The 14,521-nt window shown below is 46.3% G+C and overlaps 1 protein-coding gene across 5 annotated transcripts in view; it reads left to right on the top strand.

Annotated features, from left to right (window-relative positions):
- Spock1 (sparc/osteonectin, cwcv and kazal-like domains proteoglycan 1) overlaps positions 1-14,521 on the top strand; it is a 487,138-nt gene that overhangs the window by 342,404 nt on the left and 130,213 nt on the right. For all 5 annotated transcript variants that reach the window (NM_001166465.1, NM_001166464.1, NM_001166463.1 and 2 more), the window contains one exon: positions 9,123-9,249. In NM_001166465.1, the coding sequence (NP_001159937.1) occupies positions 9,123-9,249 (127 nt within the window). The remainder of the gene's footprint in view (positions 1-9,122; positions 9,250-14,521) is intronic.

Here is a 14,521-nt window from a genome sequence, read left to right as displayed (position 1 = left end):
TGGGCCCGGCTATTTATTAGCAGTGGGTCATATCCATATCAATGGTGGCGTATTGAAAGCCCTCAGTAAAAGTTTAGCAGCTGTTCTCATTATCACAGTCCTGTCCCTTTACATTTTCAGCTTCCCTAAATAGCTTGTCTTTCATGCCCTTGAATACTTAGTACCATAAAGTACCACCTAACCTGGAGACACTGAGTACCTAGTACCATAAGGTACCACCTAGCCTGGAGACACTGAGTACCTAGTACCATAGGATACCACCCAACCATAGCATACCACCTAACATGGAGAGATAGTCTTTTTCTGTAGCTCTGTTACTTCATTAATGAATCTGGTCTTGTTTGGACAGAATCTCGTATCTGGAATGTTCTTGACTTGGAAAGGGGGTGGGGGTCACTCTTAAGCTCATGCATGCTGGGATGAGGACTTTGTCACGTGAGAACCTTTCATAAACGACAAAAGTCATTATGCTGTTCCTGTGTAATTTTATAACACAGGATAATGACGGAAATAACCCTAACAACCAAGAAATCACAGCATCATTGTACATGACAGATTATTTCAATGGTTAACATGTTTTCATTTCAATTAACATTCATTATTTTGTCTCTGGTTCAAAATAGCCACCGTGTCAACAATCTGGGTATCTCCCATCCCTGTTTTAGAACCAATTAGTTTTGATTTTGCAAACAAATTCAATTTTATTCTTGAATGGGCAGTCTGATATTAACATGAGAACAGAATGCATGCAGTCCTTTGATGACAGCAAACAAACACTGTTATTACCAGGGAGAGATTGTCCATTGATGGGTTCTTGCACCTCTGAGCTGACAGGCTCATCTCAGACAGGCAAGCAGCGGACAAAGAGAAGCCATAGGGGATAAGGCTGGTGATGGGCATTGATGAGGTAACTTTGGTTTCTCTACCTGTGAACGATCCTAATGGTGGCCACCCCTAGAGAGAGTCTCTGTGTGTGCCTAAGCCGGGGGAGGAGGTGCATTTGCACCTCTAGATTGGCATGTGCTCTGGCTATTATTTCCTCTCTGGAGTCGCTTTACCCCTTCAGCAGCTGTTCGCATGCAGAGAGGAGCAGTTCTGCCACAGACACTCACATGTGACTGCATGCTGTGTGTGAGTAGCACAGGAGGCCTCCTTCAGAGACTGGAAGAAAAGGCACCATGTCTGCTGTGTGGGCCTTTATCCGTCACCCAGTCCCAGTCTTCCCTCCCTCTTGCCATTAAAATATACAGCAGGATTATGTTGCTAAATTTATTTATCTCTGAAAAACCAATGGCTCTGCCACCTTTGTGCTATGGGCCCTGACCACTCCGCAACAGCAAGTGAATTGCTAGGTTATAGCTGATGTCATCAGACCGCCCGGCTGCAGGTCTGTGGTGATGGGGGCAAGGGAGGCAGCATAGCTGAGTCCAAAGCAAGAACAGGAAGTATGTGGAAGGCCAAAAGTGAAAGGTGACATTTATAAGAACCCAGATAGGAACAACCTGGAAGAGAGTTGCCAGGGTCTAGCCAGCCCATCCTACTGATATCTCTGGTCACCTTGTAAGTGTGTGATTGAATCAACAGCTGCTGAACTGTCCATATACCTACAATAAGTATGGATAGATGAGATCAGGAGTGCATTCTATACAAGTCTTCTGATGGGTGCTCCAAAGAGTACTTTTAGAGCAAAGTAAATTCAACACGACATCCACACGGGATGGAGGCTATGTAGCCCTCTGAGCTTGTTAGAAGAACTGGTTGCTGTTTGGGTGCACTCCCAGTAGCATCCATTGATGAATTACACTCTTTATGTTTCTCTTCTAGCTTACCTTTTGTTATCAATGGCACTAAACTTAGTATTTCTCATGTATTTAAAAGACTGTGTGTAACAAATGTTGGAAATACAGAAAAACTGGCCACCCTTCCTCTCAGAGGCAGGCAGAGGAGGAAGGATCAATGAGAGTGGTCCTTGAAAAACAAAAACCAGAAAGAAAGAACCAGTCACTGTCCTTCTGGAGGGTACGATATCCCGAGGAAGACAGACATAGAAACTCCACTTTGTAGTGAGGTCAATGTCATCGCTGGTTCTGATTAAGATGCAGTGTTGGAAAACCTTTGCTATGATCGACTATGTGTGTGTGACAGCCACAGGGTCGGGAAAGGGTTAAGAGAAGGCACTGGATTAAAAGCTAGAATAGGCATTTGTCGTGAAGATCAGAAGCCACTGTCAAACTCAAATCTGAATGCTACATAGAACAGATATGGATGCTGCCAATTGCTGGCTGGACAGAGAACCCACAGGCCCAGTGAGGAAGGTGGTGTGGTCAGGGCAGAGGGACGTCTTGAGCATGGCGGCTCTCACGCTTTCATCCTCTTACCCACGTGCTCTTCTAGAATAGACGTAGACTTTACTATTTGACCAGGTGGCATCAAGGTGCTTGTCCAGGGACTCTGACCAGGCAATGATTACTGGCCATGGTGAAGGCTGTCTGTGCAGGGCCTCAGGAGGTTTCCCAGTGGGCTGACATGTGAGCTAGCCTTTGAAGAAAGGAGGTTGGAGGTAGGAGAGAAAGGTAGACAGATGTAACAATATGTCAGAGGAAAGGTGATGCCTGGTGAGCCAGAACCATTCATGATGGGCTCCAGGAAATGCTGATTGTGGGTGGAACAAAACCTGGTGGGAGTCCTAGCCAGTATATGTTGTACGTGTGTGTGTGTGTGTGTGTGTGTGTGTGTGTGTGTGTGTGTGTGTGTGTGTGTGTGTGTATACATGTGGATGTGCGTATATCCAGGCTGGTGACTGGGTCTAAGCAAATAGTAAGACCAGTAAGACAGGCTGTGGCAATTTACCACCAAACTCAGAGTCTCTAGAGCAACCAAGGAGACAGGAAAGGGAAGGTTTTATCCATAAGAATCACATGATCATTGTACTGGCTGGTTTTGTGTCAACTTGACACAGCTGGAGTTATCACAGAGAAAGGCGCTTCAGGCGAGGAAATGCCTCCATGAGATCCAGCTGTAAGGCATTTTCTCAATTAGTGATCAAGGTGGGGAGGGCCCATTGTGGATGGTGCCATCTCTGGGCTGGTAATCTTGGGTTTTATAAGAAAGCAAGCTGAGCAAGCCAGGGGAAGCAAGCCAATAAGTAACATCCCTACATGGACTTTGCATCAGCTCCTGCCTCCTGACTTGTTTGAGTTCCAGTCCTGACTTCCTTTGGTGATCAACAGCAATGTAGAAGTGCAAGCTGAATAAACCCTTTCCTCCCCAACTTGCTTCTTGGTCCTGATGTTTATGAAGGAATAGAAACCCTGACTAGAACAATCATGTATGTAGTTAGGAACCATTCTTGTCTTGCTCATAGGCCATGATGGTGAATGCTCTGGTTGTCTGTCTATAGGGGGCTCTTAGGCCAAGGTTTTCTTTGCAGTGTCATCAAGCTGCAGGAGGTAAGGCTACGTTTCAGTGTTCCCAGGCAGAGATGAGTTAGCCCAGTGACCTAGGAAAGGCTGACAGGACCTACCTCCGGAGCAAAGGCTGTGCCACCATGCTGGTGACTGTCTGTGACTGCATAGTGTTTCTATCAAGACTGCCTTACTGGATCTCACTCTTTATTGTCTCAGAAATTGAAATATTTGAGTAAGAATTACTAGTCACTTGCCTTAGCTGAGTTAGTCATTTTTATTTTATGGTTTGTACCGGATTGGAGTGATCAGAATATACACAGACATCAGGGAGGCTAAACTCCCTTGGCTTACATCAGTGGCACATAGATTTCTATTCTTGGCTTCTGGAGAGAGAGCACAGGTTGAGTGCCATTTCCATCACTGGGTTAAAATAAGGAATACCCAGGATTGCCCCCATCTGACAGGGGGTCCAGAGTCTCTGGAACCAGCAGAAACTGGAATGGTATAGGCTTTGTACTAAAAGTCTCCCTGACATCTGAGGTAAGGTCTAAAGTGATTCTACCCAGACTGATCTATGACCACCCAGTGAGTGCTCTCTTCTGCAGGTAGAGAGCTAGTGTGCTGTTTATATAACTGAGGCCTCGAGATGAGAGTTCAGATCCCCAGTAGGAGACTCAAGTCATTCTGGACCATTGCCATGGTTTCCTGGGACAATAAATATGATGCCCTCCTTGATCTCTTTCAAGTTAATGGCCTCTCTTTATTAACTGTTGTTACATGCATATATGCTCGTGTACACACACACACACACACACACACACACACACACATACACACACACAGCCCTAAATATAACCTGCTCGGTCTGTATAACAGGAAGCTTCAACCAATCAAAGTGTAGAGTCATGCAGTCCATTGCCAATGAATACAAGCACAAAACACTCCCACACTTAGGGCTCAGGGAATATTGGAGAATAGGGGTAGAAAGACTTTAAGGGATGCTGAGAGTGGGATAAATCATCTTCCCCAGGGAAGTGGACACCAGTCGGGCTGTTCATTACCAAGCAGTCAGCCCCGGATACGTACATAGAAGTAACATTATCAATATTAGTTTTAAGGCACTTGATCTATCATTCAGTGAGTCTGCGGCTAGCTGCACAGTGACAGCTACATGCTAAGCACGTGCAAAACCCCCACCCAGTAGTGATGCCTTGAACAGCACGAGGCACCATAACTCTAGCAGGTACCAGCCACCCTCACCTCCTCGCCTCCCTTCAGGACTTTAATTTAATAGTGAAGTTCAGGTTCAGAGACAGAGAGCACTTGTCATTAGCTGGTGATTGATGGCTGGCTCTATCTTTGCACTGGTCACTCTCCCTCCCCTGCCTTTGGCTAGATTCCCTGAGGCTTCTTTCTCCTGAAGCATCACTACACCCAGGCATGCTCACACCAGGGAAACCCTGAGGACTTTATAGCTCCACTCCTTCTGGAAGCTCAGAACAGGAATTATTTCAGCCTTGTGGGGCCTAAACCTAAGAGAAGGGCTACCAACTGTAAGCATGCGCCCTTGTTTTTGCTGACTCTCCATCAGTGACAGACAATGTACTATGTGAATGATGATAAATGGGAGGTGCTCTGTTGAAGAAATTGTGGACTCTAATGTTAACCCTGTGCTGCAAGCCTGCCCCTCTGCCGTAGTCCCACGTTAGTACATGTGCTGGTTGACTGAATCAGGCCTTGAATGAGTTTGACACGACCTGCTGAAGAATAATAGCAGCCCTCAAATCCATGTGATTCACAAATTCAAGTGAAGAATGTCTTCCATCCAAGATAGAGAGGTAAAGTCAATATAGTTAGCTTGGGAAGCAGGCAAAGCCCCAATGGCATAGACAAGAGTGTCCTCGAAGAATTTTAAAGTTACTGTTCTAGGTTGGACTGCAATGGGCTATGGTGGCTTGAATAAGAATGACTTCAATAGGTTCATATATTTGAAGATTTGGTCCCCAGTTGGTGGAACTGTTTGAGAAGGATTGGAGGTATGGCCTTGTTGGAGGAGATGTGTCGCTGGAGGCAGGCTTTAAGATTTCAAAAGAATGGCACCATTCCCATTACATTCTCTGCTTTCTGCTTGAGGGTCAAGATGTGAGCTCTTAGCTCTAGCCCTATGAAACATCTGCCTCGGTTAGGGCTACTATTGCTATGAAGAGACAACATGACCAAGGCAACTTAAAAAGTATTTCATTCGAAGGCTCACAGTTTCTAGATGTTAGCATCCATGATCACCACAGTAGGTAGCATAGCAGCAGGCAAGGAAGCAGGCAGGCAGACATAGTGCTGATACAACACCTAAGAGCTTATATCCTGATCTGAAAGTTGGAGATAGACAGATAGATGATAGGTAGATCAATAAGTAGATAGGTAGGTGATAGATAGATAGATAGATAGATAGATAGATAGATCGGTAGGAAGATAGATGATAGGTAAGTAGATAATAGATGATTGATTCATGATTAATAGATCAATAAGTAGATAGGTAGATGATAGATTGGTAGATAGATAGATGATTGATGACTAATAGATCAATAAGTAGATAGGTAAATGATAGATCAGTAGGTAGATAGGTAGATAATAGATGATAGATATATAGATGATAGGTAGATAGATGATAGATGATTGATTGATGATAGATAGAGAGATGACAGACAGACCGACAAACAGAGAGTGTGAGTGAACACTAACTGGGATTCATGGGTTTAGAAACCTCAAAGCACACTCCTTAATGACACCCCCCCTCCTACACATCCTAATCCTTCCCAAACAATTCTACCAACTGGGGATCAAGCATTCGAACATATGAGTCTATGGTGGGGCAGCATTCTCATCAAAACCACAAACTGTAAGCCCAATTAAATGCCTTCTTTTATAAGTTACCTTGGTCATGGTGTTTTGTGGCAGCAATAGACTAGAAGGCAAAGCTTCAACCTTGGACACTCTCTGAGGGCCCTAGACCTTACCACCAATCAAATCCATGACTTCAGACAGGACCCCGCCTCTCTCGGAGTTTCCAGTTTCCTCTACAGTAAAACAAACAAGGAGAATTCTAGGTGATAGAGACCCACCTAGAACTTTGTTCTCTGATTCTTTGGTCAGAAAGGTTCAGAAATGTTTTCTCTCCAGCCTGGATCTCTGGTAGCCTCAGGCAGCTATGCTGTGGTATGAACTGATTCCCTTTGATGTTGCTCTCAGGGAATTCTCCAAACACACACTCCTCACCCACCCCACTGCCTCCCTTAATTACTAATGGATGTGTGAGTGAGGTGGTATAAGAACCAGTTAGTGTTTGCTGTGCTCTTCCCCACCCCACCCCCCATTCTTCTCACTTGCAAGAGGGCAGCTCACCTCAGACACCACAGGTGCATTCCTGAGGGATGGGGGTATTGGACCTAGCAGAGCTAATTAATTTTAGCTTCACCATTCGTAGTGGTTAAAGACCCTCCTGATCTAGGTCCCAACCGCTTATCTCGTTTCCATGCAATGGTAGCATCTTCCTTTAGAGTCTCATCTATTGGGAAAGCAATTGCAATATCTGCCACTTATGTTGCTTCTTGTTTTTGAGGGTTGCACTAGTGATCATTGCCGCTGTAAAGATAAGTACCCGAGAAAAGCAACTTGAATCGGGGAGGAACTGTGTACTTTTGGCTTCAGGATGCAGAGGTTTTAGTCCAGAGTCTTTGGCTCTAGGGATGCTGGCCCTGTGGTGGGATAAAGCATCAGGGTGTTGGAAACAGGTGTGTGTAACAGAGGCTCCTCATATGGGAAACAAAGGAGACAGCACAGAAAGAGACCAGGGCCAGTAGTTCCCAAGGACAGACGGGCCTCTTCCCTACAGATCTTCACCCTATGAGGTCTTGTCTGCAACTTATGATTTCATCATCATTTAATTCCTTTAAGAGCTTACTTTGTTGTATCCAGAGCCCTCAGGAACCAATACTCTCTTAAAAGAACATCAACTAGCCAACAAGCTCCCAATATATCAATTCATTGAGGCATTTCCTACAAACAGGTCCCCCGTACATCAGCCTGTTGGGGCGTTTTGAATTCAAACCATAACACATTGTGATTTTTTATAACAACAGCCACCAGATGTAGTTTCTGTTTTCTTCACTTATAGATGAGAAACTGGGATTTTAGCATTGCCTATCTTGTCAAAGTCACCCCATGCTTACGTGGTAGAGCTCTGTGGCTGCTGTGTTTCCTGGCTGCAGAGTCATATACTACTTACCGTGCAGGACTGATTGGTGTAGCCAAACATCTCAAGGGAATCATAACTGTCCCATTAATGGGCAATGCAGGGTACCTGGTTAGTGGGCACTGCAAAGGTGTTTGCCATTGGCCCGCTGGAGTCCCAGCAAGTGAACTGCTTAGAGATCAGCTTCGGCTGAGGGAGGAAGGCTAGCAGCAACTGCAGGCCTCAGTGGGGTCAGAGATGGGGTCCTTTTGGTAGACACAGCCATCACGGTAGTACCACTTATTGTGACAAACATGAGACAGGGTAGCTGGAGTGGAAGAGGAGACTTACAGAAGTGGCATCACCACAGAGCCTTTATTAAGAGGCAAGTTGAAATCTCTGCTGAAATTGCTTTAAAACATACCTGGAGATGGTGGTCTGTAGTTGTTGGGGAGTCTTCTGGTGGTGTTTGGAGTAAATCTGTCTAGAGTGCCCCCATAGTAGCACCTTCTGTCACTAAAGAAGCTGCCTGGCAGCCCCCCTGCCCTGGGAGTGTATAAGGCTGAGGGAGGGAGTTTGGGACATGTGTGATGTGTTGGACCAGGAACTAGAGCTCACTGTGATGTTCTAGCTCAGTGTTTCTGAAGTGCCTGTGATGCTCTTTAGTGTGGGCATGTGATGTCTTGCAATGTCTTAGTTCTGTTGGTTCAGCTATTGGGTAGATTTTATGCTTTAGAGAGAAAACCTCCTGACACCTCTTAATGACTTGGAACAAATGGGGGGTGCTGGCTAGCATCCCTTGGGCCTCTAACTGTCTTACTGTGGGAAATATTTAAAAAGTCAACCCTCCTGCTCACTCTAGTACCACTACTGTTGGGCAACAACACTATGTCCCGGCAGGGTCCCACTTGGCGTGTTCTCACCGCTGAGCTACTCTCTCCCAGCTAGAGAGTTCATCTCTCTTCCACGCAACACCCCATACACCCTACGATGAGCCATCTCAACACCTAGTTACCCAGTAGAAACATGACTCTTAAAGCTTAATTATCTAATCGGATTTATATAACAATAAGATCACAATTTACAAGATGCCAATACAATAATTTCAGAGCCAACTGATAAAGACAAAGCTTTAACCCAATTATTCTAACCTTGAAAAAATCTTAGCTACTTGTGGCTGTTTAAAACTACGTGGGATCAGGATCATCTTCCAGTCTGTCTGACTCGATGTTGGCTTCTCTCCTTCTCCTTTCTTGCGATCTCTCTCTCTCTCTCTCTCTCTCTCTCTCTCTCTCCTCAAACTCCAAGCTCCGCCTCCATTTTTCTGTCCAATCATAGGCCTGCCACTGCCCTAATGTGATTGGACAGAGAAAATCCCTCAACACAGTTTTATGGATGCTTTTCTGTCTATATTTACCTGTGTTTTTTAGGAACAGCCTAGGAGGGCAGAATTTTGACTAACCCATCCCCTCTTTTTGCTTCCTTAGGCAGAAGAAGGGCAATGTGGCTCACAAACACTGGCTTGGACCTTCCAATCTGGTTAAGTGCAAGCCTTGCCCCGTGGCGCAGTCAGCGATGGTCTGCGGCTCTGACGGCCACACGTACACGTCCAAGGTTGGTCTTGTCGTTTGCCTTATTATAAAAATCACTGCAGGTCTGTTTTTCAAATCTCTGTGCTCTGTGAGCAGCCTGGTTGTTCCGGGCCTTGCCCTGGAGAAGGCACAGACTCTGAACTAGATACCTTCCGGAAGGAGGGAAAAGACAGGGAAATAAGATTGCAGTGGCTGAAGGCCGAGGTGGGAGGAGAGAAGTGAGATGCGCAATGTCCAAACAGCGCACGATGCATAGTTGGACCCAATGGAGGAACAGCCTAGGAGTTGGTGCTATTGATGGAGAAACAGAGCTCTGGTACTTCCCACCTCAGCTGCCCTGTTGACTTTCTGTGATGTTTTATAGAGTAGAGCCTACAGCTAGCAAGCTCTTACAGAGAATACCCATGTCACCCGGGTCATATTGCTGTATAAGTCTCAAGTGTTTTTGCCCCTGCCCCATCCCTTGTCCCTTACCTGCAGTGCACATAATTGTGTTGTCTGTGCTGTCCAAACTGATCTTCACAGTGCACACCACAGGAGCCTGGGACAAACCCTCCCTGCTGCTGCTCTCTTCAGACTTAGTGGCATCGTCGAGTCCATGGCTGCTCCCCCCCACACCCCCGCAACTCCCCCTGTGCTAGATCCTGTCTTGTGTTTTAGCAGGGAAGCCTTGGCGCAGTCAGTTTATTTTTTAGCTCCATGGGTATCATTGGCAGCCTCGCTGTGTTCCAGGCTATGTTCTAGGAGCTGGGACAATATCATCTAGTAGAGACGAAGCAGATGAATGCCTTGGACAGAGTCATCATCCTCCCCTCTCCAACTGCAGACCTACTGTGTAAGTTAGAACCACTTTGTCCATGGTCAGGGCCAGTAAGTGCATCTTGCCTACAAAGCACCAGCACATCTCAGTTTCTCCTCCCCTTCATCCTCCTGATCTCAGATAGAATTGATTAGAGACAGATGTTAGTAATGGTTTTGTAAGACTCTGGTGAGCCTTAGCTTGCCGGGGACTCCCTGAGTGAACTACGCGGAGCAGGTAATCGATGCAAAAAGCAAGAGGAATTTATTGGTCCAGCGTGTTGGGGTCATCCTGCACCAAAGGTGAAATGATGACCCCATGCAGCTCATTCAGTGAGCTTCGTAAACAGTTTTCAGAAAGGCAGCCATTAGGCACAATGTGATTGGCAGAACAATGTGATTTTTTTAAAACTGATTGGTTTTTAGGGAATGAGGAGGCAAGGACTTTCCTTATCTGAAGGTGGGTGAAGGTCCATCCTGCGGAATGTGTCCCCACCCACAGGTCATTCCCCAACGTTTCCCTCACCCCCCCCCAGGAATGTTAATTGGCCTCTCCCTTCCAGAGGGGCAAGTGTTCCATGACCTTCCCAAAGTTCCTGAGCTGACCTGTTCAATTTTATTCTGATACCCGCCAACATGTGTAGGTTAGTGGGTTTACAGGCATCACTGAAAATTTATTCTTGTCCCTCCAGCCCTGCCCCATTCTCAAAGTCAGGTCCAGCTTTTATCTTCTTTCACCGAGACCCAGGTGCCAGGCACATGGACAGTTGCCAAAAGGGCAAGGTAAAATGCAGAGTTGACATAGCAGGTCCTCGTTGGGTTCAAGCTGCAGAGCCACAGTGACCTGTCTAATGCACTGGTCCCCGAGGGCTGTCAGTTCCCCAAGAACTGTGTCAGAAGCTTTGCTGATCCAAGCTCCCCCGTAGCCTGGGAGCTGGGCTTGTGTAGGGAACATGTGCTTCTTTCAGGTGCAGGTGGATAACTTGGTTACAACGCAGAATTTATACTGGGAAAATTCCACCCTGATGACTCCTCATTTTCCAAAGAGAACTGGCTTCTATGCAGAGCTGAGCGAAGCTCTCAGAGGCCTTCCCCATCCCCAGAACCACTCTGCCAGGAGGCAGAATAAGTGAGACCAGTCTATGTCTCCCAGCCTCGATCAACTATTTTGCTGGAACAAAAGAAAAAGACGTAAGGTAGCTTAGTCAAACATCAAACATTGTTGTTAGTATATAATATGTCCATCTCCTGTTGCTGTCATAAAACACCTGAGATAATCAGCTTTCAAAGATGGATAGTTTCTTGGCTGGTGGCCTCAGCGGTCTCTCTGTATCACTTGGCTCCGTGGCTTTGGGCTTGTGCTGTGGGCACAGTTCAACCTGGAGGTACTTGCCATGAGACTGAAGAGTCCTGTTCACCTTATGGTGGCCACGGAAAGGAAAGAAAGAAATCGAAGGGACCCGAGACCCCAATATCCCCCATTGTGGATATATTCTCAGTGATCTAACCTCTTCCCTCTGGGCTCTACTTTCTGAAGGTCATACTGTCTTCAGTGGTACCGTGGACTGGGGTCAAACCTTTGACACTTAGGCTGTGGGTGTGTATTCCAGATCCAAGCTATAGTAAGGTTCCTTGGGACATGGCTTATGGTGGGTCATGATACTCCTGGTCTTCTGCCTGGGTGTCTGTGTTCTACCCACTTCAGTGACATTAAAACAAGGAAGCCGAGTCGTGGGACCAGGAAGCCGTGGAACCGGGAAGAGCAGGCCTGGAGCAGGAGTAGGGTTGAGGCTTGTCCAAACCCTGGAAATCTCATTCTGAGATCGGCAGGAGTAGGACCATCCCCCCCTCCCCCCACCTTGGGCCTGCTTGTCGTGATGCAAGTAGCCTGTGGCCCCACCCTTGCCCCACAAGGGGAGGTCACTTAGCCATAGCCAGTAGCCAGGTTAAACTCCCTTTATCCTTATAAGGTCATGTCCAGTAGCACTTGGAATTCCTTATGCAAATGAGGAACCCCTAGCACCCTGGCTTACACTTGCTCCACAGTCCCTCCTCACCCACAAAGGTTTAAATAGCCTTTGCTCCCCGACCCCTCCAATTAAACTGAAGCAGTTCTTCAAAGCTGTTCCTGGGTTGTGTATGTTCTTTACCTGTGCACTCACTGCTGACCAAGGTCCTGTTCTGCACCCACCTGGCCAGGTTAAGCTTCCCTTAGCTACTGTGAGAAGGAAAAGTGCTCACAGAGCAGCACAGATTGCTGAGAATGACAGCATTGCAGAGGAGGTGATGTCGGGTCCTGGTACAAGTGTCCCTGTCTTCTGTCTCTGTTCCCTGTGAATGTAACAAATCAAACATGGTTAATTCATAAGCCTTGAACTGAATGCTTAAGGCCTATGAGGCAGAGGCCGGTTGTAAACCATGATGGTATTCAGAGGGGCTTTCTTCCAGAGGGCACATTTCCATCTGGCCAGGTTTGCTTTTTTTTTCTTATTGGCCTTAAAGACAGGGCCTCTTGTTTATTCAGGTTCAAGAATACGTTTGGGTCTTACAGACAAAGCTTTGGAGAATACTAATAGAGGCGCAGCGACTGTGACTGAATGAATTAGCTAGGAGTAATCACTGACTTCCTATCACCTGGGGCTATGGCCTTTCAAGGTCATAGAAGACATGAGACTATGGTGCTTGAGTAAGCAGAAGTGATTTCATACTATAAAGTCAAACTTATGAAAATAATCTCTGGCCAAAGCCCAGCCCAGGCCTGGCATCACCGTAGGTGAGCCGTCCCTATTTTCCAGTTGAATTGTCCATCTCTTCAAGATGGGTCTGATGGCTGTGGAGAATCAGTGAAGGCAGGACAAAGGAGCCAACTTCTCAAGCGGACTGTGAAGCAGGTGACTTTCCTGAGGACACATGGGCCAAGCTTTGTTCCTGTGTCTGCCCAGGATAGTTGGAGGTTTCTAGAACTGGTAAGGGGGGCAGAGTATACTCAGGAGTAGCATTCTACAGCGGGGATTTTCCAATATCTCAACCCCAGAGGTACCACATAGAGGTCTGACTCCCCAGAACCTAAGATCAGCACACAAGCTTGCGTTCTCGAGATGACAGATGATGTCACATGGAAAGCAAAGCCAACACTGCCGCTCACTACAGAGTGTGAAGCAGACTCTAACCCTTAGCCTCTAGGCAGGAAATGTCATGACACTTTCTTAGTTTTCTGTTATATTCTTCTATCCACCAAAAAAAAAAAAAACAAAAACAAAAACAAAAAACGAAAATGTATTACAGAAGCTCAATGGTTATTGAATTCTTTCTTCCTCCCTGTTAAACAGAGTGCTGGAGGGCATAGTCATTGCACAGATCAAAAAAGGATAGTGCTCCCTTTGTGTGGAAGTTGTAAGGAAGGCAGACACATTGAAAAGCAATCTACTATGATTATAGCAGGTGGTCTGTCTCATACAAGTCTATGTGCTTGGAGACCCGTCTCTGTTGTGACAGTGCTGACGTTGTTGTTACCTTTAAGAGGCCAGCCCCCATGGGAGGTAATTAGGGCAGTAGGTACACCGATCTTGGGTGGCATTAAGGTTAACCATATGGCTTATGTTCTCACAAGAATGAGCTGTTCTAGCCGGGCGTGGTGGCGCACGCCTTTAATCCTAGCACTCAGGAGGCAGAGGCAAGCAGATTTCTAAGTTCAAGGCCAGTCTGGTCTACAGAGTGAGTTCCAGGACAGCCAGAGCTACACAGAGAAACCCTGTCTTGAAAAACCAAAAAAAAAAAAAGAGCTGTTCTGTAAAGAGTGAGACCAGATCCCATCTTGGGCCCTGGGATCTTGCGTTATAATGTTTTATTATCTTACATGTGTTCCCACTGTGATGTCATTATCATGACAATTACGGGGCATGTGGTTGCCAAGGGACTCTGTGAGCTGAACAAACTTTTTCTCTCCATACATTACCTAACCTCGGGCATTTTGTCATAGCAACAGTGGGTTAAGACAATTGTTGTGTAGATAAAGGGGCATTGAAGGTCTTTGGGAGCACTGAGCAGGATCACTCCCATTAGTTTGGAGGAACTGGCAATTTTCGCAGAGAAAGCCATGGTCCTAGCAAGATCTTATGGCTTCCATTTGAAAGGAACAGGATCTAGATAGCTCAGCAAAAAGGGTGAAGGATTGAAGAGTAAAAGAAAGCAAAGTACACAGAAGGGCTCAGGCAGTGTCAGTATGGTGGACCACCCATCAGAGAGTTGGGCTGACACAGAAACTCCAGGACTATAAAGAACATGCTGCCTTGCCTTGCCTTGCCTTGCCTTGCCTTGCCTTGCCTTGCCATGGGCAATCTCTAAAGGGGTAGGGGTTGTTTTCTTCTACAGCAGCTCTTAAAACCACATCTCTTTCTTGCATCCAGATATAAGCAAGACATTTGCTGATTATAGAGAAATATTCAGCCACATTCAGCAATTTGAAGACCACAAAGAAGTTTGAACTTCTGCTTGTA

This window comes from Mus musculus, chromosome 13, assembly GCF_000001635.26.
Source record: "Mus musculus strain C57BL/6J chromosome 13, GRCm38.p6 C57BL/6J".
Taxonomy (NCBI): Eukaryota; Metazoa; Chordata; class Mammalia; order Rodentia; family Muridae; genus Mus; species Mus musculus.
Note: the sequence above shows the minus strand (reverse complement) of the source record. Positions and strands in the feature narration are given on the sequence as shown.